General features: G+C 37.8%; 3 protein-coding genes across 3 annotated transcripts; all 3 read left to right on the top strand.

Moving 5' to 3' along the window:
• Positions 1 to 1,405: 1,405 nt before the first annotated feature.
• Positions 1,406 to 2,727, top strand: si:ch211-223p8.8 (dual specificity protein phosphatase 13A family protein). Its single transcript, XM_046876799.1, has 3 exons — positions 1,406 to 1,551; positions 1,642 to 1,859; positions 2,263 to 2,727. The coding sequence occupies exons 1-3, from the start codon at positions 1,406 to 1,408 to the stop codon at positions 2,484 to 2,486; spliced, it is 588 nt and encodes a 195-aa protein (XP_046732755.1). The 3' UTR covers positions 2,487 to 2,727.
• A 2,322-nt stretch (positions 2,728 to 5,049) lies between these two features.
• On the top strand, positions 5,050 to 9,316 carry zgc:153981 (dual specificity protein phosphatase family protein). Its single transcript, XM_046863758.1, has 3 exons — positions 5,050 to 5,462; positions 5,736 to 5,953; positions 7,490 to 9,316. The coding sequence occupies exons 1-3, from the start codon at positions 5,338 to 5,340 to the stop codon at positions 7,699 to 7,701; spliced, it is 555 nt and encodes a 184-aa protein (XP_046719714.1). The 5' UTR covers positions 5,050 to 5,337; the 3' UTR covers positions 7,702 to 9,316.
• A 3,301-nt stretch (positions 9,317 to 12,617) lies between these two features.
• dusp13a (dual specificity phosphatase 13a) lies at positions 12,618 to 23,139 on the top strand. Its single transcript, XM_046867604.1, has 8 exons — positions 12,618 to 12,692; positions 13,263 to 13,391; positions 13,743 to 13,960; positions 14,123 to 14,330; positions 21,569 to 21,609; positions 21,856 to 22,057; positions 22,267 to 22,490; positions 22,773 to 23,139. Coding segments are annotated over exons 1-8 (1,290 nt in total). The 5' UTR covers positions 12,618 to 12,690; the 3' UTR covers positions 23,039 to 23,139.
• The last annotated feature ends 24 nt before the right edge of the window (positions 23,140 to 23,163 follow it).

Raw genomic sequence — 23,163 nt, forward strand, 5'->3', positions numbered from 1 at the left:
TTGTGGGTGCTTCTGTGAACAGTGTGGTTGAGTGAATTTGTCAGGATTTGGACATTAAAATAAAGTAATAGGACCAGACCAGAGTTCAAAAAGATTCAAAAGAAAAAAGACATGGCTTTGGTATATATGGGACACCATGAACAAACTAGTCATTAGCCATCTAGCTCATATCATAGACACCTCTCTCCCTTTGTGAGGTTACCTAACTACAACAGATATATTTCCAGATATAGTTATAGCCCCTTTGGTGTTTTTTTTAATAATTCAGAAGCAGTGATGGGCAAAGTATACAAACCATATACACTAGGTAAAATATTACTAAAGTAAACGTAAAAGTTCTTCCTTTAAACTTCCACTTCAGAAAAGTACAAAAGTATTTGTCTACAAATGTACTTCAGTGTCCAGAGTACTATGATTTATTATGGCTATAATTACCTATTATCATTTTTGTCACAAGACTCTTTCATCAACCCAGTTTATATGAAAAGTCTCTAATGTTACTCTTAGCACACTAATCTATTAATAGAATGATATTAATGAGTCAAACACTGATTGATATTTATTCAAATTATCATGAGCCCATTAAAATGCGCAAATAAAGCCAGTAAAGTACAAATACGCGTAAATGTTACTTAAGTACAGTAACAAATGATATTTACTTCATTAATGTCCACCACTGTTCAGTAAGTGGCTTTACTATCTTTTTAACCTTATGCACCAGGTAGAGTACACAGTGAAAAGAACCTGTGTTTCTACAGAACCATGGGGCTACATTGTACTTAAAACAATACAGAACTGCACAGGCCTACAAAAATTGCACATGTGCAAATGTGTGCCAAAAGAAAGAAAACCAAATCAAATCAAATCTTATTTTTCACATACACATATGAGTGAAATGCATATAGTGAAATGCTTTTTACGACGGCCCAGCATGAGGGAATAGCCAACAGTGTTTGCGAAAGAATACAAAACTTATTGAGTACGTTATGTATAATCACATCAGTGTGTTTCCAAGACCTGCTCCAGATCAGCTGCCACCCTGACCAAGACAATGCAATCAAAAGAATAAGCTTTACCCTTATACCCTCATAAATGAGCTTCCATCTCATTGTTTTCATTGTTTACATTTTTGTAGTGCTCAGATTAGATTACAATGCCTTCTGGGCACATTTTACTCCTGAAGTCTAACGTCATGCTGACATAATAAAGTAACAGAACAGTTATTAAGATGGAGATAGTGATTCTCCCAAAGGAAACTGGTCAGGGGAAGTTGATAACGCCATGTTCAAATCTGTATGAACATTTAGGCTTGAGTCAAATGAAAATACAGCGGCATCTACTGGAGACTCTGAGTTAATACAGTGATCACGCAGCTGGCAGTGTCATTCAGTGAGCCAACATTAAGATGGTGGAGTCTCCTAAAAGCACAAAAGAGAACAGTATTTCCAGTAAATCTCCTACTGTTGAGCAGCTGGAGGAAATCCTACATGGAGGTCAGTTATCATGTAATCATGTTGATGAAGTGTGGCCCAATCTGTTTCTAGGAGACATGTAAGTCAGCTAATGTTTGTTACATGTTTCTAAATGCTTGCATTTTCAGTAATCTCTTATAGTATAATATTTTTTCTGACCTTTCTGCAGGTACATGTCTCACGATAGGTATGGACTTTGGAGACTTGGTGTTACTCATGTTCTAAATGCTGCTCATGGAAAAATGTGTTGTAAAGGCAGTGATGATTTCTATGGTACCACAGTAAAATACTATGGAGTGTCAGCAAATGACCTGCCTACATTTGATATTTCACCCTTCTTCTACCCTTCTGCACAGTTTATTCATCAGGCTCTCAGCACCCTCAGAGGTAAAACAAACTTCGTTGTCTGTTGTACCACATTGTGGTATTTTACTATGGCAAATTCTGCTGTGCTACAATATAAAAATGTTGATCAATACATAATGAAAACATAATTCCCTTTATGGAAGGCAAAGTATTAAAATATATAAATATATAGTAATAAGATTTTGTCCTCTGTGAAATTATACTTTATTTTAATTTTGCACCTACACAGTCAATGTTCCTTGCAAGCAATGCTTTGTAGCTTTCACATGTTGGGTATTCTATGCAGAATTAGTTCATCTTTACTTCTGTAGACTGTGTATTAGTTTTTTCCCACTTTCCAAACTATCCTGTGTAAACTGTCTGTACTACGGCATTTATCTTTATATAACAAACATTCTCATACTCAATTATTCATTTTCCTCAGCTAAGGTTTTTGTGCACTGTGCTGTTGGTGTAAGCCGTTCTGCTACCCTGGTCTTGGCATATTTAATGATTTATCACAACTTCTCGTTAGTGGATGCTATCCTGAAAGTAAAAGAGAAGAGATGGATTTTTCCAAATCGAGGATTTCTCGGGCATCTTATAAATCTGGATTCTGAACTAAAGAACAAATCTCAAAGTGACTGTCCAGTGCATATAGAAAACTAGCAACAGATGTATTGGTGTGAGTAAAACAAAGACTATATGTTGCCCTTCTGCAAACACTTGCCATGAAGTTGGAAGCACACTAAAAGGCCCAGACATGTTCTAGTATAACAATATCACTGTGCATAAAGCAAGCTATATGAAGACATGTTTTTGCTAAAGATTAAAGTAGAAGAATTTATCTCAACCTCAGTGAACATCTTTGGGTTAATTGGAATGCCAACTGCACCACTGACTATGTCAATTGACATAACTGTCTGACCTCACTAATGTTCTTATGAAATGAACAAATCCCTACAGCTATGTTGTAAAATGTAGTAAAAAGACTTCACTGGAAAGTGTGGTATTATAACAGTAAGGGGTCAAAATCTGAAATAGGACATTTAAAACACACATAAGTTTGGGATGGTCAGGTGTTAAATGTAAGCGTATTAACATGTTGATGCAGTACCATTATCTGCCACTTGGAGGCCATAAACTGCAGTTTGAACGTCACTGGTTTAATTGTCATCTTTGGTCACTGCTGTAAAACTACCCCTCAGTGTCATTGAAATAGGCAGTATTGAACAAAGCAGGCAATGTAAATGTATGCAGATTCTTGCATCTAAGCCATCCCAGTAATGCTTTAATATTTATACTTGAGTACCAGTTCAAAACTTTGAGCTTTTGAATACTGTATATTTACATATGAAAGTAAAAGAAGGGATCTATGAGAACTGTATTTGAATGATTTATACAATACAATAGTACATTCTCCTTTAAACAGTAGTGAACGAATTACACAAACCATGTAGATTGTGTATTAGGTAAAATATTACTCCAGTAAAAGTGCTCCCTTTAAACTTTCACTGAAGTAAAAGTGCAAAAGTATTTGCCTTTAAATGTACTTAAGTATCTTAAGTACTATGATTTATTATTTCTATAATGTTCCTATTATCATTTTTGTCACAAAAATCTTGTTTAATGAAGTTTATGTGAAAAGACTGTTACTCGTAACACACCAATCTATTGATAGAATGATATTAATGAGTGAAATACTTATTGATATCTATTCAATGATCATGAGCCCAAAATTTTATTTTCAATTACTTCATAAAAATGCGCAAATAAGGCCACGGGTGTTGTGGCAAGTTAGAGTCAGGGTTTGCTTCTATCATTTATTACTCTCAAAATGCTGTTGAACTGATGCTGAACTGTATGTTTGTGGTAAGTAGATACCACCAACAAGAGATGATCACAAGTTCAAAACAGAGCACACGCTTTGCCCTGATTGGTGGCTTGCTGTGTGCTAGGTTTATCCACTCATAAATCAAAAGGAATGACTGATTTCGTAAAATGTAGTTGAGTAAAAAGTAAGATATTTGACTTTAAAATGTAGTGAAGTTAAAGTAAAAGTCTCCCCAAATAGAAACACTTCAATAAAGTACAGATACACAAAAAAGCTACTTAAGTACAGTAAGAAATTACATTTACTTCATTACTGTCCACCACTGCCTGTACATCATACTCTTTCAAGGAAAGAGTTTTTTTATTATTACAGGCACAGCAAGCGAACGCTTACACTTACGTATTTCTGGTAGAATCACACTACCAGTTAAAAGTTTGGACACCTTATTATTTAGTGTTTTTTTCATTTTAGTGGTTTTATCTTTATTGTTTTCAACGTTGCATATTAATACTGAAGACATTGGAATTATGACAGAACAAATATCGAATTATGTAAACAACACAAAATGTTTAAATGTTTTTATTTTTGACTTTTCAATGTAGCCACCTATTGTTTTATTAATAGCTTTGCACACTCATCATTCTCTCAGTCAGCGTCATGATGTAGTCACCTGGAATAGTTTTCCAAAAATTTCAAGGAGTTCCCAGAGGTGTTGAGTATTTGGTGGCTGCTTTTCCTCCCAAACATCTCAATTTGATTTAAATTGGATAATTGCAGAGGCCAGGTCATCTGATGCAGCAATCCACAAGCTAGAGGCGTGTTTGGGGTCATTGTCATTTTGGAAAACAAATGATGTCTCACTAAGTGCAAATCAGATTGGATGGCATGTTGATGAAAAATGCTGTTGTAGACATGCTGGTTAAATGTGCCTTTAATTTTTAACCCTCTTAACTCCTCCTTCCAATACAGAAATAAAAAAAAATAATTAAACAGTTATAAAAAAAAAATAAGTAAAGCATACATTAAACCCCAAATGCACTCATATATTTTTCTTTTTATTATTATTATTATTATTATTATTATTAAAAAAACTAATATCCTTTATAAATTAAATGTTACACAGTATATATCAGTGCAGCTGTGTGTGGCAGACTGCAATACAGGTAGTCGCCGACTTACGACCTACGTACGACCATTCGCCTTTACGACCACAATCGCTAGCCGCGGCGTACGTTATCTTTTTACCAGCTTCCGGCATAATTTCACAGTAATGTACATATAGCCTACCCCACTTACGACCAATTCGTGTTACGATCGGTCTGTCGGTCCCAATCGTGGTCGTAAGTCGACGACTACCTGTATGTAAAAAGTAGGGCAGGACACTGAGAGTGAGGCACCAGCAGGGGGCGATAGATTACTCGGTAATGGTGGTGAAGACTGAACCGTGTCCGTGTTGTGTGTATGACAGCCTTGTTCTGCTCTGTGGTGTCTGATTATATATAACTCCGGTATATCGGATGACAGAGCGGCGGTGAGGTGCACCTGCTCGCGCGCGTCTCATACACACACACACAAACACACGCACACAGCGTCACAGCGTCACAGCACGCGCAGCTCGAGCTCCCACTGTTTTAACGAACGCGTTGTATAGCTAAAGCACGTCTAGTGTTTTTAATTCCGAAAGACATGGCGTCCCAGAAGTGCAAACAGGGGCTGGCTGAAATCAGAGCTTTAGAGAATGTTCTGGACGGATGCAAACTTGACCTCACCGCCGTTGATGAAGTCTGGCCGAACTTGTACATCGGAAATGTGTAAGTGTTACATTACAGAGGCAATGCAGTCTATCACTCTATCCAGATCACTGCTCTCCAGTAGTAGATGTTCATATACTGGGCTCTGTGATGCATACTAATATATACCACTGGACTGACAAGAACATTGCTTATTGTCTATTGTTTTCTTCTGAATAAATTATCTTTTTTTATTTCTAAACATACATCAGGTCATCTCATGTGCACAGCTCTGGTGTGTGTCAAAGTGGATGAATCTGAGACTAAATGTAATCTGTTTTTCTCTTTCTCCAGGGCACTTGCTCAAAACAGAAGTGCTTTAAAGAAGTTGGGCATCACCCACATCCTGAACGCAGCCCATGCCAAACAGGGCAGTATAGGAGATGAGAGTTATTATGGTGCTGATTTTGTTTATTACGGCATACCAGCAGAAGACACAGGCAAGTTTGATATCAGCATACACTTCCGGTCAGCAACTGACTTCATCCACAAAGCCCTCAAGAAGAAAAATGGTAAGAGCACATTCCACTCTGGAAATCATTTTTGCTTATGCAAACACAACTAGTGTTTACATAAACAGCTAAAAGTTAGTTTATTTCTGTACACTGGTAAAGACATATATAGTGGAGTCGGAGACCATACTGAAAATCTGGGATTTCTTAAAAAACAAAGGACATGTTCAGCTTTTTTTTATATATTTAAGCTTATTTATAGGTCCCTATTTACATGTGAGCATATTTGTCCTATTAGTCATGTCAACTGCTCTGTATAAAGTTGTATATGCTTATGATCTTAAATAAATATTTTATAATCTTTTAAGAGTCTGTTATCAAAGCAAGATTAAATGGAATTAAAAGGAATATAACAAATACTAAGCAACTTTTCCAATACGTTGTTGTTGTTGGCATTAATATAATTTGGGAAATTGATGATGAAAATTGTTCTAGTGGTTAGGATGCGGTGCTCTCACCGCTGCGGCCCGGGATCGATCCCCGGTGAGGGAACCAACCCCTGCTATTAGGGTTGCACAAGCCTAAGTGCCGGTCCCAAGCCCGGATAAATGGGGAGGGTTGCGTTAGGAAGGGCATCCAGCGTAAAAACATGTGCCAAATCAAACATGCGGATGATCCGCTGTGGCGACCCCTAACGGGAGAAGCCGAAAGAAAGTTTAGTAAAATAAAAAATAAATTAGGTTTTTAAAACAAAACATTTTTTTTGCCATTATTCTCAAACCTTAAGACCCACATACATTTTCTCAAAGTCACCACAGCTGTTTTTAGGATGTACTTTTACTCTAAAAACAAACCAGTTTGCAAATTGAGAGCAGAGTACAAGCCATATTAACCTAACATGGTTTGTTTTGGTTACTGAATTTTTAACCAAAAGGTTGTGGGTAAATGGTTGTTTTTTATATTGTTTGAGCCAACAATCTAACATTTAAAAAGTTCATAATCTAAAATGAATAGCCTAAAATAAACTAAGAGATCTCCTAATTATTTAGTAAATCGAATTTGTGCCATTTTCTTAGAAAAAAAGCCTTACTTATGAAAGGTTGCCAACTCCAGTCATATATATTTACCTCACATAATGTTAGCTAGTTTGCATTTTTGTCAACAAGCTAAAACAGGTTGCCAAGCCAAATGAAATGCGTAAAACATTCGACAACAATTTTTACAGCATTTTTATTTGGAAAGGTAACTGTGAGCAAAAAAACGGTTTCTCTGCTTTGTCTTGATTGACACAATGAAATGAAGCAATGTGTTGTTCTTCAGGTCCCCAGTTTCTCATTATCAACCCAGCTTCCTGCCCCAACAAAATAAAGCCAGCAACTGAGTTGTAAAAATAACCTGGTGTTGTTTTTATAGTCCTCAATTAAACTGCTCTACAGACACATTTCCCAAGGATAAATACCACTAGAGTGATAGAGTGTAAGTGAACATTATGTATATAACCTGACACTCTTATGCAGATTGTAAAAACACAGTTAGGATAACAAGGTTTTCATGTTTTCCTGTTTACTACATCCATTGTGTTTATTTTACTCACAGGAAAAGTGCTCGTGCATTGCATTATGGGAGTGAGCCGCTCAGCTACTTTAGTCCTGGCCTACTTAATGTTACATCAGCGTCTCACTCTACGTGCTGCCATCCAACAAGTCATCCAAAGGAGACCAATCTACCCTAACAGGAACTTTCTGGGTCTGCTGCTTGAGCTCGACACACAACTGCAGAGAAAGAGAATGATGTGTCCAATTCTCTGACAGCGCAGCATTCTTACAAAGTTTACAATGTATGTTGTGACAAAGATTAGGCTTTTAACATCTTTTTTGTTTTTTAGCCAAGCAATACTGCACTATGTAGAATTAGGAATAATAATAGTGTAATCTAGCGATTTTCCATGTGCGTATGCGCACATACTTGTACATATTTGTAAACTCTATAAATTTTTATTATGGAAGAGAGTGTTTTTTTTTTATTAGAAGTTTGATACATGCGGTTATAAGAAACAGGCAGAATATTTACTATATGATGACTGAATGAAACACAGCTTTCACCATTGAAGAAATGTGTCAGGCTTTGTTTTAAACAGCCTTTCCATTTGTATCTGAAAAGAGAGAATCAAATAATGATCCATCTGTCCTGTCTGACACCAAGTTTTCAAACCCACCAACAGAAATAAGAAAATTGATAGCTAAATTGCTAACAGAAAAAAGTAGAGTGCTTTCAAGCTGGTCGCCAATTGTCTGGAAAGTAACTCTTATGTTTAAGCACCAAACTGGAAGGAACTCTGCTCCCTGGTGAGGGGATGCTTGTCGTATCTTGAGTCACGACTTTTATTCTGGTCTGGTATAGATCCAGGAGGAGGAATTTATCCTGGGCATAATACAAGAATACACCCCAGATACAAGGAAAGTCCACCACAGATCCCCCCACACATACATTCACAAGTAGGGTTCAGTTAATACAAACAAAATAGGAAGAACATATTTAAAGATGGTAATCCAAGTAACGAATGGGATCAAACTCTCAGAAACTGAAGGTGTGGAAGCAGAAATAATGCTGATCACTGTGCCACCATCCTGTTTTTACTCGAGACATTTTATAAATGCATGTACAAAGGACTAACTTTTTAGAGACGAGCTGTGCTGGTGAAGCAAAATAAAGCGGTTATATAACATACATTATGGATCATTATCCATTATGTTAAGGGCATACATTACATACATTATAGTTGTGTAATTATCCTCAGTTTATTTATGTGCCATTATTCAGATATTCAGTTTTCCCTGTAAAGAGATTGAATGGCTCCAGACTTACATTTGAATCAAACAGGAATCTCATTTGAGGTGTTTCTTCTTAGTTGAAATGAAAACATTGAGTTACACCAACCAAGAAATCTGAAGATCCCTGTTCTAGAGAAAAGTATGAGAAAGTATGCATAAGGATCCATTATTGTTGTATTTTATATATATTTTATATGCAATGCTCTAGAAATAATATTACATTCATTTTATGGTTGTATTTTGAGTTGCAGTGTGTATTTTTGACAAACATTTTTGAATTTATTTATATTTTAAGTATTTTGGACCTAGACGGGATGGGAGGGGACTGGACTGGACTGGACTGGACTGGACGGGATGGGAGGGGACTGGACGGGATGGATGGATGGATGGATGGATGATTTTAATTTTGATTATTGCTCTTGAAGAGTAACAGTAAAAAATGTCACATATGTAACAGAACTCTAATCATTTTTCTCTGCCAATTCCGAAGGAGTAAAATGAATACTGTTGTTCAAGCCAAGCGAATTAAGGTTGTTTACACAGTCTGAGACTGAAATATCAATTGCAAAATAAAGTCATTTTGTGAAGAATATGATTCAGCTGTCTTTGTTGTTAAGCCCCAAAGCTCTCTCATGCCTGTTTTCCTGACAGTGTAATATTTTGTTTCATAATGAGAGCACATTAATAGGCTATTAGAGTCAACATCAAGGTGGAAGAAAGAATGTAATAATATTTAACTCAGACACTCATATCCTGTTGGATTCATGCTGTTTGCGAAATGATCCTTGCAAGAAGGTACAGCCTCAAACAGGGCTGATAATGAAATTAGTTCTTCCTGTTGGAGACACTGATTCCATTCTGGAGTCCATCACCAGGCTTGCAGTAATCCTCAGGAGAAATATGTGTCCTAATGGGCTTTTATAATCTGCTCCCCTGAGGACTCTTAATCCACAGGCAGATGATACAATATGAAGCCGAAACGAACACTCGGTTAAGTGGGATTTTCAGCACAGTGAATTACTTACTTTGGAGTATTTGTGAGTTTAAATGCTGGAGAGATATGCTTTTCTGGTTTTTGTGCAATATAATATCCAGTGATGTAGGAAATATCAATTTAATAAAAACGACTGATTGATTCTAATTGCATTCAATATTTTCTTTCTGAATTCAGATGCTGTCTTGGAGCAGATGTGTTAGTAATTGCAGTTTGCTTTTGTCAAAAAATTCGAGAAAGATGCTCATGGTTCATGCTTCAAGAGTGAAATATATCATTGCATTTCTGATTGCCAAAAGGTTGAAAATTCCTGAATCCCAGTGCACATTGGACATTATAATGACGTCCTGAACACTTCCACTTGTGTTACTGTATATCAGCAGCAGAGGGCGCCGCTCCACTATAAACCAGATGTGAGTGGACTCTCCTTTACTCAAGGCAAATGAAGGTCTTGTGAGCAAATCTTGCATTGATTATCAATTCCTTCTTTAAACTTCCACCTTCTGTTAGCCTGTTCACTCACAATCTACACACCTTTGCTATAAGCTCCACTGTATCATTTCTTTTGTCAAATCTACAGCAATTACTAAATAATGTTCTATAATGCCTAACTAAATATTTAACCACACTTTCATTTTTTCTTTGCCATTGTGTCTTACTCTTGTTAATAGAAACAGGACAATATAACTTATTCTAGAAAATAAATTGATTTTGGTATCAAATTACTGATCGGATTCAAATCCTGAACCAAAAATATTTATAATTACTTAATGATACAACAGTAAAATTAGTTTATTTCGTGATTAAAATCTACATTACTTTTTTACATCTCCCACAATTCCATTCAACTCCTAGCAGCTGGTGGTGCATGTGGGAATTCATCTCTAAACTAATAATGTGATACCCAAACAATGATGTTCTACAAGCTTTCACACTAATGCTGCAGTCAATTCCTTCATGCTCATCATCTCATGAATTGCTAGCTAGCCAGGCCAGGCCTCTCACTGAGTTGGAGTCTCCACTAGCTCTAAGTTGAATTTGTCAATAATATGACTTTGAATATCACAAGAAAAAAAATGCTGACTGGCAAAAAAGGAAATTAAACCTGACAATTATTTCTTATGTTTAAAATCACAAATAAAGTCTCTCTAAAAGCCAATGTAACTGGGCTAACACATCAGAGCAACTCAACCATGAATTCTCTCCTGAATAGCAAATTGCAGTACTTATCAAGAAACTTACTAACCAACATACTTACTAACAACAGTAACCATGTTATTTCAACGTTATTTGCAAACTAGCAGTATTCAGGAGTAGCAGGTGTGTGTTTGCCCCGATTCCCACAAACCTTCTGGAGTGTGATGGGGTAATATTAGGCAGAATCAGACAGCATAAGCCAATAAGCCAGACACACACCAGTCCTCAGACATGTATCTCCTTTGGGAAACATCTGACTCCACTTCCTGATTAGCTGCCTGGCATTTGGTGTCTGCTGATAAATCAAGTAGAGGATGAGGAGTAAGGATGTGAGGAGAAGACAGTAACTGCACTGAAGCATCAGCTCACTGTATCCTGGGCCAAGTTTTCTTGATGTTGAAAGGTTTGGTGTACTATTTTGCCGGTAACTATTTAACTGCTTTTGATCCTTTCTGCTCCGGAAAAAGCAAATTTTAGAATGTCATAAATTTTAACATTAAAACATAGATTTACATTTGTATGAAAATATATTTTTAAAGTGTACTCATCTTTATGTAATATCTTTCGCCTGGTCAGGGTCATGGACCCAGATCTTGTAAACACTAGGCATAACGCAGGAATAGACAGGATGGGATGCCGGTTCATTGAAAGGCACTATGCACACATGTTCACACACTCTTTCAAACCTAAGAGCAATGGAAGGTGACCAATTCACCTACCGGCATGTTTTTGAGGAAACTGGAGAACACAAAGGAAACTGAGGACGTGTAAAACTCCACATAGACAGTAACCCGAGCTCAGGATCAACTATTGACCGTGGAACTTTAAGAAAACGATACTACCTAAGGCACCATGCCACCCTTTAATTATAATGCAATAATAATTTACTAGTGTAATAAGTTGCTCTGCTGCCCTCTGCTGATCCTATTTCCAGAGGGCCACAGTGCAATAATAGATACACATCAGTAGCATCAGCCATTAAGATAAGTGAGCCATAAATGCTTCCTATGGGTTTATAGATAATTACTGCTTTGATATAGTGTTTATATACACTAAGCTGTTATAAATGATTCAACAGCAACTTAAATATAGTGTAAATGAAGAGATAGTACAATTAGTACAGGAAACCGAATTGTTTAACATATTGTGTTACAATCAGTGCAGATCGTGAACAGAAACAGGTTGGTGTGGCTTTCACACCCAGGCTGTTAATTCCCTTTTATTGACTTCATAAAGTTGTAATTACTGCAGACCTTCAAGCCTCCTGCACTGGCAGACAAAGCTGCTCGTAGTAACAGCAGGTGAAAAACACAGCTGTTAATGAGAACTATTTGTCCCAACTGCTAGATTTGGGGAACATAACAGAGGAAAAATAAAGGCATATCATATACTAATGCATGGCCCCAGCATCAGACAAAAATATTTTCATACAGCAACCAGCCCTCAGGCAGACATTTTGGCAGCAAGACAAGTTCTACTGTTCATTTTTCACACATATATATGATCACAGGAATGCGCACATGCTAACACTAACATCACTGACTGAAGTCAGAAAAGAGAAAGTGTGCTTACAAGGTTTCTAAAAGCAAACCAGGCTGCCTGCTAAGAACTGCAAGGGGCATTTGTTGCCAGGGAGGTTTATAATTATCCAGCATTTAAAAAAGGAAGCAGCCTCCAGAGGCATATCGTGGACTGGCTGTCGACGACGTCCCTGACCAAGGAGAAAAGAGCTGACGACCTGAAAGAGGAGAAAAGAGACCGAAAACTGAAAAAAAATGTAAGTTCACTCAGGTTGAGAATTTCTCAGCTCCAAAAAACTTTTTAAAAAAGAGGCCAGCCTGTGTGAAACCCATGCATTTATTTTGGCATCCACATTTTCCTCTCTCCGCAAGCTGCAAACGCAATCTGAACACGCTCACAGTCAATGAATCTTGAGTGGGATGAGCTCCTGGAAAAAAAAAAAAGCTCTCGATTCACTTTGAAGCTGTTGAGAGATGAGTGTCACCAAACACTCAGCCGCTTAGTAACAGACATGTTTCAAGTCTTGGCCTCAGGTGTGCTTAACCAGTCTGAAAATGTTATTGGAATGATAATGTCTTAGTGGAAAAACCAAGAATGTTAGCATGTAGACTGGAAGCCAAATAGAATAATGTAGCTTGTAATGTAACTTGGGAAATAGCTCATGCTGACTTAGAGAGCAATAAACCAAAAACAAATACCATTATTATGGTCAATTTAGCCATAACCGCTAGCACACGTACTCAATCTTTCCTTACATTAACAGTAAAATACTAAAACATAAAAAAGCCTGAATGGAAATATTAATCAGTGTGTATTTGTTCACTAGGTCATCTCTTAAGGAGCTTTGCGCCTATGAAACACCATCCGTTGCTGAACTGGAGGACTTCCTGTTGGCTGACAGGCACCCCACTGGACATGTCAACCAAGTGTGGCCCAATGTGTACATTGGCAATGAGTATGTACCAGGCAGCAGGCCGACCATTCATAAGGCAAATTTGTGGTGCAACAGGCTGAACACACAGCTGAATACGTGTGTTTAGTGTCACATAGGGCTATGAGTCAGCTGATTTACAGACATGTTTGCATAGACTTGTTGAAGATTGCCTCCCAGTTCCATCTTTCTTAAGATGTTGAAAAATGAACAAGACCGAAGCATCAGTATAACTATTAAGTCAAGGAGGTACAATAAATGTAAATGTGGTGTTGCACTACAATCCTTTTGGTAGCTTCTAGTAGTAAAGTCAGCGCAAATACCGACCATTCCAAATCTGTCCCAGTGGACAACAAGTTTGTGTTTTGCCTGCAGAGTTGCAGCCCGTGACAAGTCAATGCTGCACGGTATGGGGATCACCCACATAGTCAATGCAGCCAGCGGCCCCCCTCATGTAAACACTGGACTGCGTTTCTACAGAGACATGGCTGTAGATTATTATGGGGTGGAGGCTGATGATTCCACAGACTTCATCATAAGTGTTTTCTTCTACCCAACAGCAAGATTTATAGGTGCTGCCTTGTCCAATAAAGGCAAGTTTACTGCAAGTCACAGCACTAAATAAAATAGGTGACAGTTCATTCATAATGAACCTTAAATGATTAAAAATTCATTTCCACTTAAGGTGTCACACCACCTTTTCACACCGTAGATAAAGCGTTTTTATTTACCACTGACCAACTCTTCCATTTCAGGAAAAGTGTTCGTGCATTGCTTGATGGGAGTCAGCCGCTCAGCCACACTCGTCTTGGCCTTTCTGATGATTCGTGAACAGTTGACCTTAAAGGAGGCGGTGCGAGTTGTTCGCCAACACAGAGACATTTGCCCCAACCGTGGCTTCCTCAATCAGCTCCGTCACCTCGACATGAGGCTTGTGCGCGAGAGAAAGAAAACGCTTGAAACGTTCAAACTATAAAGTAAAAATTCAACAATTCAACAAATGTGACAAAAATCAGTGTCTTAAGTATCTACAACTCCAGCTTGCCTCATGGTTTGATCCTAGGCAACAACTCATTTAGTCATTTACCAATATTCCTTTCATGACAGTAGCGAAGTGGATATAGGAGGGACAGTCGAGGCCTTTGCCCATAAATAGTTATTAACTTCCAAAGGCTGCAGGGTTGCAAAATAAATGGCAGGTTTGTTTTAATTCCTTCCAGATGGCACATGCTTTGAACTTGTTCCAAAAAGAGCCTATGAGCATGTGTTGTTTTTTTTTTTTTAAACTCTTGTGAAATGAGATGGCTGTGGCCTGCTTTTTATCGTATGAAGGTGGAACAGGAGAAACACGCATGGCTGGATGTCTTGAAGTCTTGATCCCCTACAGAGACTCTTTAATGAGTATCATATGCTCTAATATGTTTATAGGTTCCACACAAAACAATATAATATGATCCATTGATTTTAGCCATGTACTGGTCAAATCAAAAAGTTTACTTTCCGAATGTATTCATTAACAAAACAAACAAACAAAAAAAGATTATATACACACACACACACACCATCCACTTTAATAAAAATGGCAGTACTTTCTTGAACTACTGTGATCGATTGTTATTTCTTAAAAAAATCTGCATTAATGCACTTTTACTCACAAACACACACTGACTGCTGCAGCAGAATTTCAAAGCTAATTATATTGTAAACCCAGTCTAATCACATTTAGACTCTCTCTTACACACACACACACACACACACACACACACACACACTCTCTCAATGCTGCATTTCAATTTGAGGTTTTCAGATTCACGGTTAAGATCTGTTCCTGAAGCTCTGCACACCAAACACAGTATGAGACAGCAACTATATCTGACTTGTGGTGTCTGCTGTGGACAAACAGCCTGCCTTCCAGACCTGTCAGTCATCTTTGGCACAGCGAGGGTGGAGGGGATGACTGAGTTATGGCCTATCACACAGTGTTTTAGTGTTCATCCAACCCTGTGCAAACAAACACATCTGAGCGTCAGGACTGTCCAAGAAAACACCACAGAACTCCTGCGGACATATTCATAGACAAATAAACACAGTGCCATTACAGACTAAGAGAAGCAGGAAACCAGTTTAACATGACCTTATGAAAATAAATACAGTAAATACAGTCAACTCCAGTATCATGGAAATGAATAACACATGCAATGAAAGCTAATTTAAGCATAAAGGAGATTTTTTATTATTCCATATGTAGTGCAAAATGAAGTGTACATTACGTTCAATACAACCAACCTTCTTCATGAAGAACCTTTGCAAAAAAAAACATAACCCAAACAAACAACAAATTCATAAACTATCCTCTATACTTTGCAGGGGTGAAGTGGAGGGTTACCCAAGTTCATAGATGACAAAGCACATGGGGAAATAGCAATAGGTGTTAATTGTTTTTCAACTGGCAGCACGGCGGGTAGTGATACCTACTAACAGCTTCAGGGTCCATGGTCTGATCCTGAGCTTGGATTATTGCGGCTTGTGCAGGGTTTTGCATGTTCTCCCCATGACTGTTTTAGTTTCCCCCCACCTCTGAAAAAAATACACATATTAGAATTGCAAAATGAACCCTAGATGTGTGCCTGATGCCCTGGGATTGACTGGAATTCCATACAGGGTGTATTCAAGCTTCCTAGAATACACTCCAGATCCACCATGACTAGGATAAATCATTAGCTGAAAAGTGAATGAATGTATCTGAACTTAATTCCAGTGAGTGGGAACAATAAATCAAAAGAAAAAATGGACAAAAAAACTAAAAAGCCTTTGTAATTACAGTACAGTGAGTGTTAAAGGAATAGACTGGGAACTGAAGATCAAAGACTTTGCAATTCAGCTGATAGGATCTTACACATGATGTCTCTTTAGGCCGGGTAATAGCTGGCTCATCCAACTTATTTTCACTCCTGAAGCAGAAGCTGTTATTAAAAAACTGGCACGTCTGACATGTGTTTTACACAAATGTAATTCTAATTGTGATTAAACAACCGAGCGAGACAGTGCCATTGAGCAATGAGCTATTTTTGTTAAGCATGCGATTACATGAGCTCATTCTCAATCTATTTTTCCTGTCATATATATATAGGCCAACTTGCTGTCATCTTCCCTCATGATGTGTTAACGCCTAACGTTACATCACTGTCAAAAAGAACACAGCTTTCCGCCAAACTTTTTGGCAGAAGTTAAAGGAAAAGAAGATAAAAAAAATGCTTGAGGGGACTAATTGAAAACAATAATTAGAACGACTGACTGATAGGTCACTCGACAAATTCATTTTGAGCTTTGGAAAACTTTGGATCACAACTCACAGTTGGTGTAAAGAATGACTCAACTCCGCTGTACACTGTGGGGGCTGCTGTGGCCGCAATACACATTCTGGAGAGCGGCTGGCTATTAATAACATCTCCTCTAGGCTGTTATCTCAGGTGCAGACTATGAATAACACCTTCCCATCTCATAGCACGTACATTATCCTTGCACATTCTCCACCACCCTCACTCTGGTTACATTTTATTTTAAAAAGTGCATAAAGCATTATGATGGACGTTGCGATGCTAAACGCTGTTTGTCTATAATGGTGCGAATTTTGATTTATGAAAATTAAGACAGGATCTTAAAACCAATGCTGCACAGTTATATTATTTGGTGTGGAGGGGAAGGAGCACAAAAAGAAAGAAATTTCAAGGTTGAAGGCGTAAGTGAACCTGACAAAACAATAAAAGGAATCCAACATGACCAATTTAATGACTCCCCTGTCAAGGTGAGTGATGGCAGTGAGCGAGGATGTGAGTGAGAAAACACACACACACACGCACACACACACACGCACGCACGCACGCACGCACGCACACTGTGCTGATGGCTCTGAACACTCTCCAGAGATGATTCATGTGTCCTTTTCACATATCTGGGAAGCGAAAAGCAATTACCATCCCATTTGCAGCGGCCAAGCTCGCATTACAGACACTCCGTTAAAGTCTGCTACAAAAAAAAGCACATTTTTTGGATTAAATTACAAACCCTGCTCTGCTGAGATTTCCTATTTTTGTTAAATTGGACTCTTTTAGTCAGTGGGCCCCAGGAAGGACAGCTGCCTGTAGGAGGGCACAGGCGGTAGTGTGAGGAGGGAATAATTGGCTGGTGGAATTGAGCCCAGGCTGAGGCGTCTCCTGTGGGACTCCAGACACACTCCCTGACCTTTTAGCAGATTTTCCATCTCCATGACTCTGATTTGATCTGTCATAAGCCAAAAACATGATCTGTCTCAATGGATTTGAAACACAAAGCCTTTCATATGTGTACCTTGAGTAAACAAAACATTAACACCTTCAATAATATATACTCATGTGTTTTTAAAGAATTTATAAGCAGAGACGTACATACATACATATTATATATATATTTTTTTACTTACATTTAATCATGGTAAAGTCTAATTCATAATGTAAATAAACACATTGGTAAACACATTCAAGATAAAGTATAAGACAGTGTAAATTATTAGCTAAGGTGTGCTAGCAACTGCTTTACTAATAACCCAATGTATTTAATGCTAGCTAGCATGATAACTTACACAAAGATTGGAACACCATACACACTTAATTAGCTGAATGCTAATATCTAGATGATACAGTATAAATCGTCTTGATTAATACAAAGTGTAGAAAGCAGTTAAATTACAGTACAGGAACATTGGTGTAATTCTTGCACTTATAGGTTTAGTTCGTTTATAAATATTAATCAACTCTCTTTACACTGATGCTTTACAAATTCATGATTATAACATCTTGTACTTTCTGCCTCCACCTAAGGTAAAACCAATGCAGATTTAGTCTTGTTTAGGGGGAAAAGTTTCATTAACATTTTTCTCTAAAATCTAAACAAATTGCAACTATGCAAACAATTGAAAATGAAGCATATTTCAGCTGTATGGAATTGACAGGTGTGTCCCTGCCTTCCAATCAGTCATGTCATTACTGTTCTGCTGAATAATTTGGAAAGAACCAGGGAGAGAAATTAGGACTTTGTTTTTGTAATTTCGTAATTGTATTTGTTCATTAGAATCAATGATGCAGCACAGTCAGTTTTAGGTTGCTTTATGCAGATAGTGTCTGGAAAGGTAATATTTTATAAAGCAATAGAAATGAGGTGCATTTGAAAACTACTGTGACTGCCATACACCCAGGTCCTCACCCTGTGCACTGACTATGGCTATTTATATTTCTTCATTTGCAGACACTCTTTAGTCAAAGTGTCTCACACAGAGCTTAAGCACTTAAGGGGTTGTGTTTAAAGGCCCAAAAGTGGACCTGGGGAAGTTCTGGAGTTTGAACTAACAACCTTCTCATCATTCATGCAGAATTATCACAAACAGACGTCATGAGTTATAATAGTTAAAACATTTACACAGTGTGTTCAAAAGTATTCACCAACTTTTGAACTTCTACAAAGTTTAGAGTTTCACAAGCTGGAACTGCAATGGACTTGGAACTTGGATTATGTGTCAGGAATCTACATACAATCGCACATAAGATTAAAACTAAATCATGCATGTTTAAAATGTAATTGCATAAGATTTCACCCCCTGCTTGTTGTATACCCCCTAAATTTGCACTAGTGCCATAAGAGGTTAGTAATTAGTTGAATAGAGTTCAGATAATTGCAATTTATATATCATATGATCTCAGTATAAATTCATTTGGACTAATGAGCTATGAAAACATGCCTGAAGAAGGTAAAGTGGCAAGCATTAAACAATCTGTGATGCACTATTAATACTATAACTATAAAAATTTTTTTTTTTTAAAGAGCAGCTAAGTTCATTTGAGTTCCAGCTAGTAACACTACAAAATGTGGAAAAGTTCACAGAGGGGGGGAATACTTATGCAAGGCAATGTAGTTATAAATGAATTTATGCAAGTTTATGCAAAACCTGCTGCACCTGCTGTGTGGTCAGAGAGGTTTTTCATTAAAGAAACCAACAGAGAGACCGACCTGATTTGCACAGAGTGCAAGACACTAAACAGCCAACGAGGTTCTGAGCACCGCCGTGGTCTCAAAACAGGTGTATTACAAGCCACAAATCTGAGCAGGAAACGTGATGGCAGCCTTCATGGCATAAAGAAGCTATTCCTAATGTTTAGTGCACTTTAATGCAGTCTGCCATCTCAGTCATTTCCAAATATAGAAGCTTATCATCGAGAGACTACTGATCCTCTACAAACGCTGCAGTCAGCATGAGCAAATTGTTTCTGACCTTCTGACATCCTCCACAAATCCATGGTTATATTATCAACAGGACAATTTGCCTTGATGACTATAGAACTTTGTAAGGGCTTATTTTTTTGTTTTGTATTGCCCCGAGAATTTTCTTGAGATACTGCACATTCTTGGGTTTATGAATAATACCCCCATCTCTCTCTCTCTCTCTCTCTCTCTCTCATATATATATATATATATATATATATATATATATATATATATATATATATATATATATATATATATATAAAGAAGTCAATAGTTACAGGCTCCAAAAACAGGCAAAATAAAATTCACTCGAGCTCTTTGTACTCTTGTGTGCCAGAACTATTCTATCTACTGGGGCAGAGGTCCTGTACACACACACACACACACACACACACACACACACACACACACACACACACACACACACACACACAAACCCCTCCTGCATGCTGCTAAGAGCAAAGCTCATAGATCAATGGCCTAAAAATATAATTTGGGGTCTGGTGTGTGTTATGAACTGACCAGACATGTGCAGCGTGTGCTCCGGCATGAACATCAGACAGATTGTGTTGACGGTAAGCACTTAAATATGAATGTATATTGATTTACCATTTCCGGATTAAGAGAGGATCAAGTGTGGATTCATAATAGCAGTTAGTGTCAACTGTTATTGACTGTTACCAGAACTGGAAGTGCATGTTAAACTGGAATCTGGGAAGGGTGCAACATTTGACTTGAATGCAGATGATCTATGGTGGAATTAATTCCTGACTATATGCAGTTCAAGTCATTTTTATTTCTCAGTATTTAATTTAAATGTGTTAAACTTCCTCCGCCAACATTCTCATTTATACAATTTTTGATTGCGGCAAATGGCTGTGATTTGTGAAATGTGGTAAGTGGCACTCATGCTAAAGATTCAATTTATTTTTCACTCTGGTCAGTCACAGTGGATGTATAGTCTAGCCTGGGAAACTGTGTGTAAGTCAGAGCCACACCCTGCATCAAATGCCAGCCATTTTATACAGTCACTCATAACTAGGGGAAGTTTAGCAGGCAAGTTCTGGCATGTTTTTCATGTTTTTCAAGATGGGCTGAAAGCAGAAATCAGAAGGAACCCAATCATGGTCAGGTTTTAATACATTGAAAGGGTATTATACATTCAGAATTTTACATATTTTTGTTTTATAATGTTGGGGTATTCATGAAAGGTGCAACAACCAATGTTTGGGATCCAGATGTGTAAATAGTTTTCCACCCTGTTTTCATCTGACGAATATTTTCGGTGAAGGAGAAGAAATGAACACAACTGTTAATTGATTGGACTGGTTTCAAATACTGTTTGAATGGACTGTTTAGATGGATTATTTATTTATATCTATGACTGATGGATGGACAAATAGATTGGGACACCTTACTTTTCCAGTCATGTGGTTCCTCTCCAAACTGTTACCAAACTTGGAAGCACATTATATATTGTAATTTATATTATAATTGTATAGGACATTTTAAGCATATATGTATTTGTATTAGAAATGTGGAGCAAGGAAGTGAATAATAGTGCTGATCATGTTGACTTAAATGGACAACGCAATTTGGAGTTGTCAAAACAAAACAAAAAACCCACCTCAAGGGGTTTTACATGCCAAACAAAACCTATTGCTTTATAAAAATGTACACAATACTCATGCTTGGGATGAGCCTAATGAAGGTTTCAGATTGTGGCAGCACAGTGGTGCAGCGACTAACATTGCTGACTCACAGCTCCTAGTTCTCAGGTTACATTTGGAGCTCAGGTTTCTTCCTGTACTTCCCACAAGTTTCCTCCCACCTCCTGAATATTCACACAATTGGTTACGTTACGTTTCCTCTTGATGTGAACGTGGGGTACTAATGTGTATGTGCAGGATGACCTTGCAAAAGACCATCATCCCACACAACCGAGTCTGTATTCCCTCCTCATGCTCACTGCTCCAAGGGTAGGATCCGGATTCACCACTATGACAACGATCAAGTGCTTAATGAGGATGAATATAAGCATGGCTAATTCATAACATGCCAAGACTACATGCTTGCTTTTAAAAAAAAAAAAAAAAATAATAATAATAATAATAATAATTCTGATATTTAATCACCTGCCAAACATCTCATATAATCTCTCCAAAGGCAATAACTCAAGTTTCTGGCTGATGAGCACCGAGTTGTACAAAGAAGATGAAGTCTACCGCTTCAAAACAGAGCCAAATCAAGAATACACAAAAGCAAGTACAATGTGACCCAGACAGCGAGTACATCACCCCCGAGCTGTTTGAGCTGCAGAAACTCTTCTGGCAAGGCACAGGAACTGCTTACACCCACGTCAGTGAGGTCTGGCCCAGCGTCTACATCGGTGATGAGTAAGCAAGATGACTAAAAGCTGTGTTGCTCCCCCCCCTTAATTAATGAAAAATCAGACCACTTAAGACTTCAGAGACACCAGTGTCATTCATTTCCTTTTGATACCGTATACGATTTGATAAACACTCATGGCCCCTTTTTTCACTAATTATTACTAAAACCTTAATAAGGTTAATGTGTAATCATTTAATTTAATTTAATTTCATAGGAAGACAGCGCTGGAACGCCACAACCTGGAGAAGACGGGAATAACGCACATCCTTAATGCGGCCGAGGGGAAATGGAACAATGTTGCTACAGGTCCAGAGTACTACAAAGGCATGAACATTTCTTACTATGGAGTGGAGGCAGAAGACATTCCAGCATTCAACCTCGCACAGTTTTTCTACCCGGCAGCTCAATTTATTGACCAGGCACTCAACAACCCAGAGTGTGAGTAAAGACACAGACGTGCTATCATAAATATATTTAGCTTCTCCATTTCTCGCTCTAGGACACACAAACACATAACCCACAGCAGACGTCTTCTTAAAGTTATAATCTACTATGGACCCATTTAACTTTCTGAATGTGTTCATTTATTTATATTTATGCATTTAAGTAATCGACTCAAATCGCAAATCAGCAATTTGAAAATAAATAAATAATAATACAGGGTTAAGAGAAGCATCAATCACACCAAGAGCACTTTACAGAACTCGTTTCTTGTTGCAGGTAAACTGCTGGTGCACTGCGTCATGGGAAGAAGTCGATCAGCTACTTTGTTTTTGGCTTATTTAATGATTTACAAGAATATGACTGTTGTTGATGCGATTGAGCATGCGAAGAAGCAACGCTGCATTTTACCCAACAGAGGATTTCTAAAGCAACTCAGAGAACTGGATATTCACCTCAGAGAGCAAAGGCATGAACCGCAAACAGAAAATCCGAAAAAAGCACCCGGAGACGGGCATCTGGATCCATCATGTGTGAAAACATAACATTGGAAAGAGGCTTTTATTTTTTTCCCCTCTTTTTTGTTTTTGCCTGTAGCATACCTCAGGAGTTCTGGTCTAATTACATGTTCAAAATCAAAACGCTCATTAAAAAAAAAAAAAAAAAGTTT

The sequence above is a fragment of the Silurus meridionalis genome, chromosome 2 (assembly GCF_014805685.1).
Source record: "Silurus meridionalis isolate SWU-2019-XX chromosome 2, ASM1480568v1, whole genome shotgun sequence".
Taxonomy (NCBI): domain Eukaryota; kingdom Metazoa; phylum Chordata; class Actinopteri; order Siluriformes; family Siluridae; genus Silurus; species Silurus meridionalis.

Coding starts and splice junctions, on each gene's coding strand:
- si:ch211-223p8.8 (XM_046876799.1), top strand. CDS start 1,406: ATGGTGGAGTCTCCTAAAAGCACAAAAGAGAACAGTATTTCCAGTAAA. Junction 1,552..1,641: donor AATCTGTTTCTAGGAGACAT/GTAAGTCAGCTA, acceptor ACCTTTCTGCAG/GTACATGTCTCACGATAGGT. Junction 1,860..2,262: donor GGCTCTCAGCACCCTCAGAG/GTAAAACAAACT, acceptor CATTTTCCTCAG/CTAAGGTTTTTGTGCACTGT.
- zgc:153981 (XM_046863758.1), top strand. CDS start 5,338: ATGGCGTCCCAGAAGTGCAAACAGGGGCTGGCTGAAATCAGAGCTTTA. Junction 5,463..5,735: donor AACTTGTACATCGGAAATGT/GTAAGTGTTACA, acceptor CTCTTTCTCCAG/GGCACTTGCTCAAAACAGAA. Junction 5,954..7,489: donor AGCCCTCAAGAAGAAAAATG/GTAAGAGCACAT, acceptor TTTTACTCACAG/GAAAAGTGCTCGTGCATTGC.
- dusp13a (XM_046867604.1), top strand. Junction 21,610..21,855: donor CATCCCACACAACCGAGTCT/GTATTCCCTCCT, acceptor CTGGCTGATGAG/CACCGAGTTGTACAAAGAAG. Junction 22,058..22,266: donor AGCGTCTACATCGGTGATGA/GTAAGCAAGATG, acceptor TTAATTTCATAG/GAAGACAGCGCTGGAACGCC.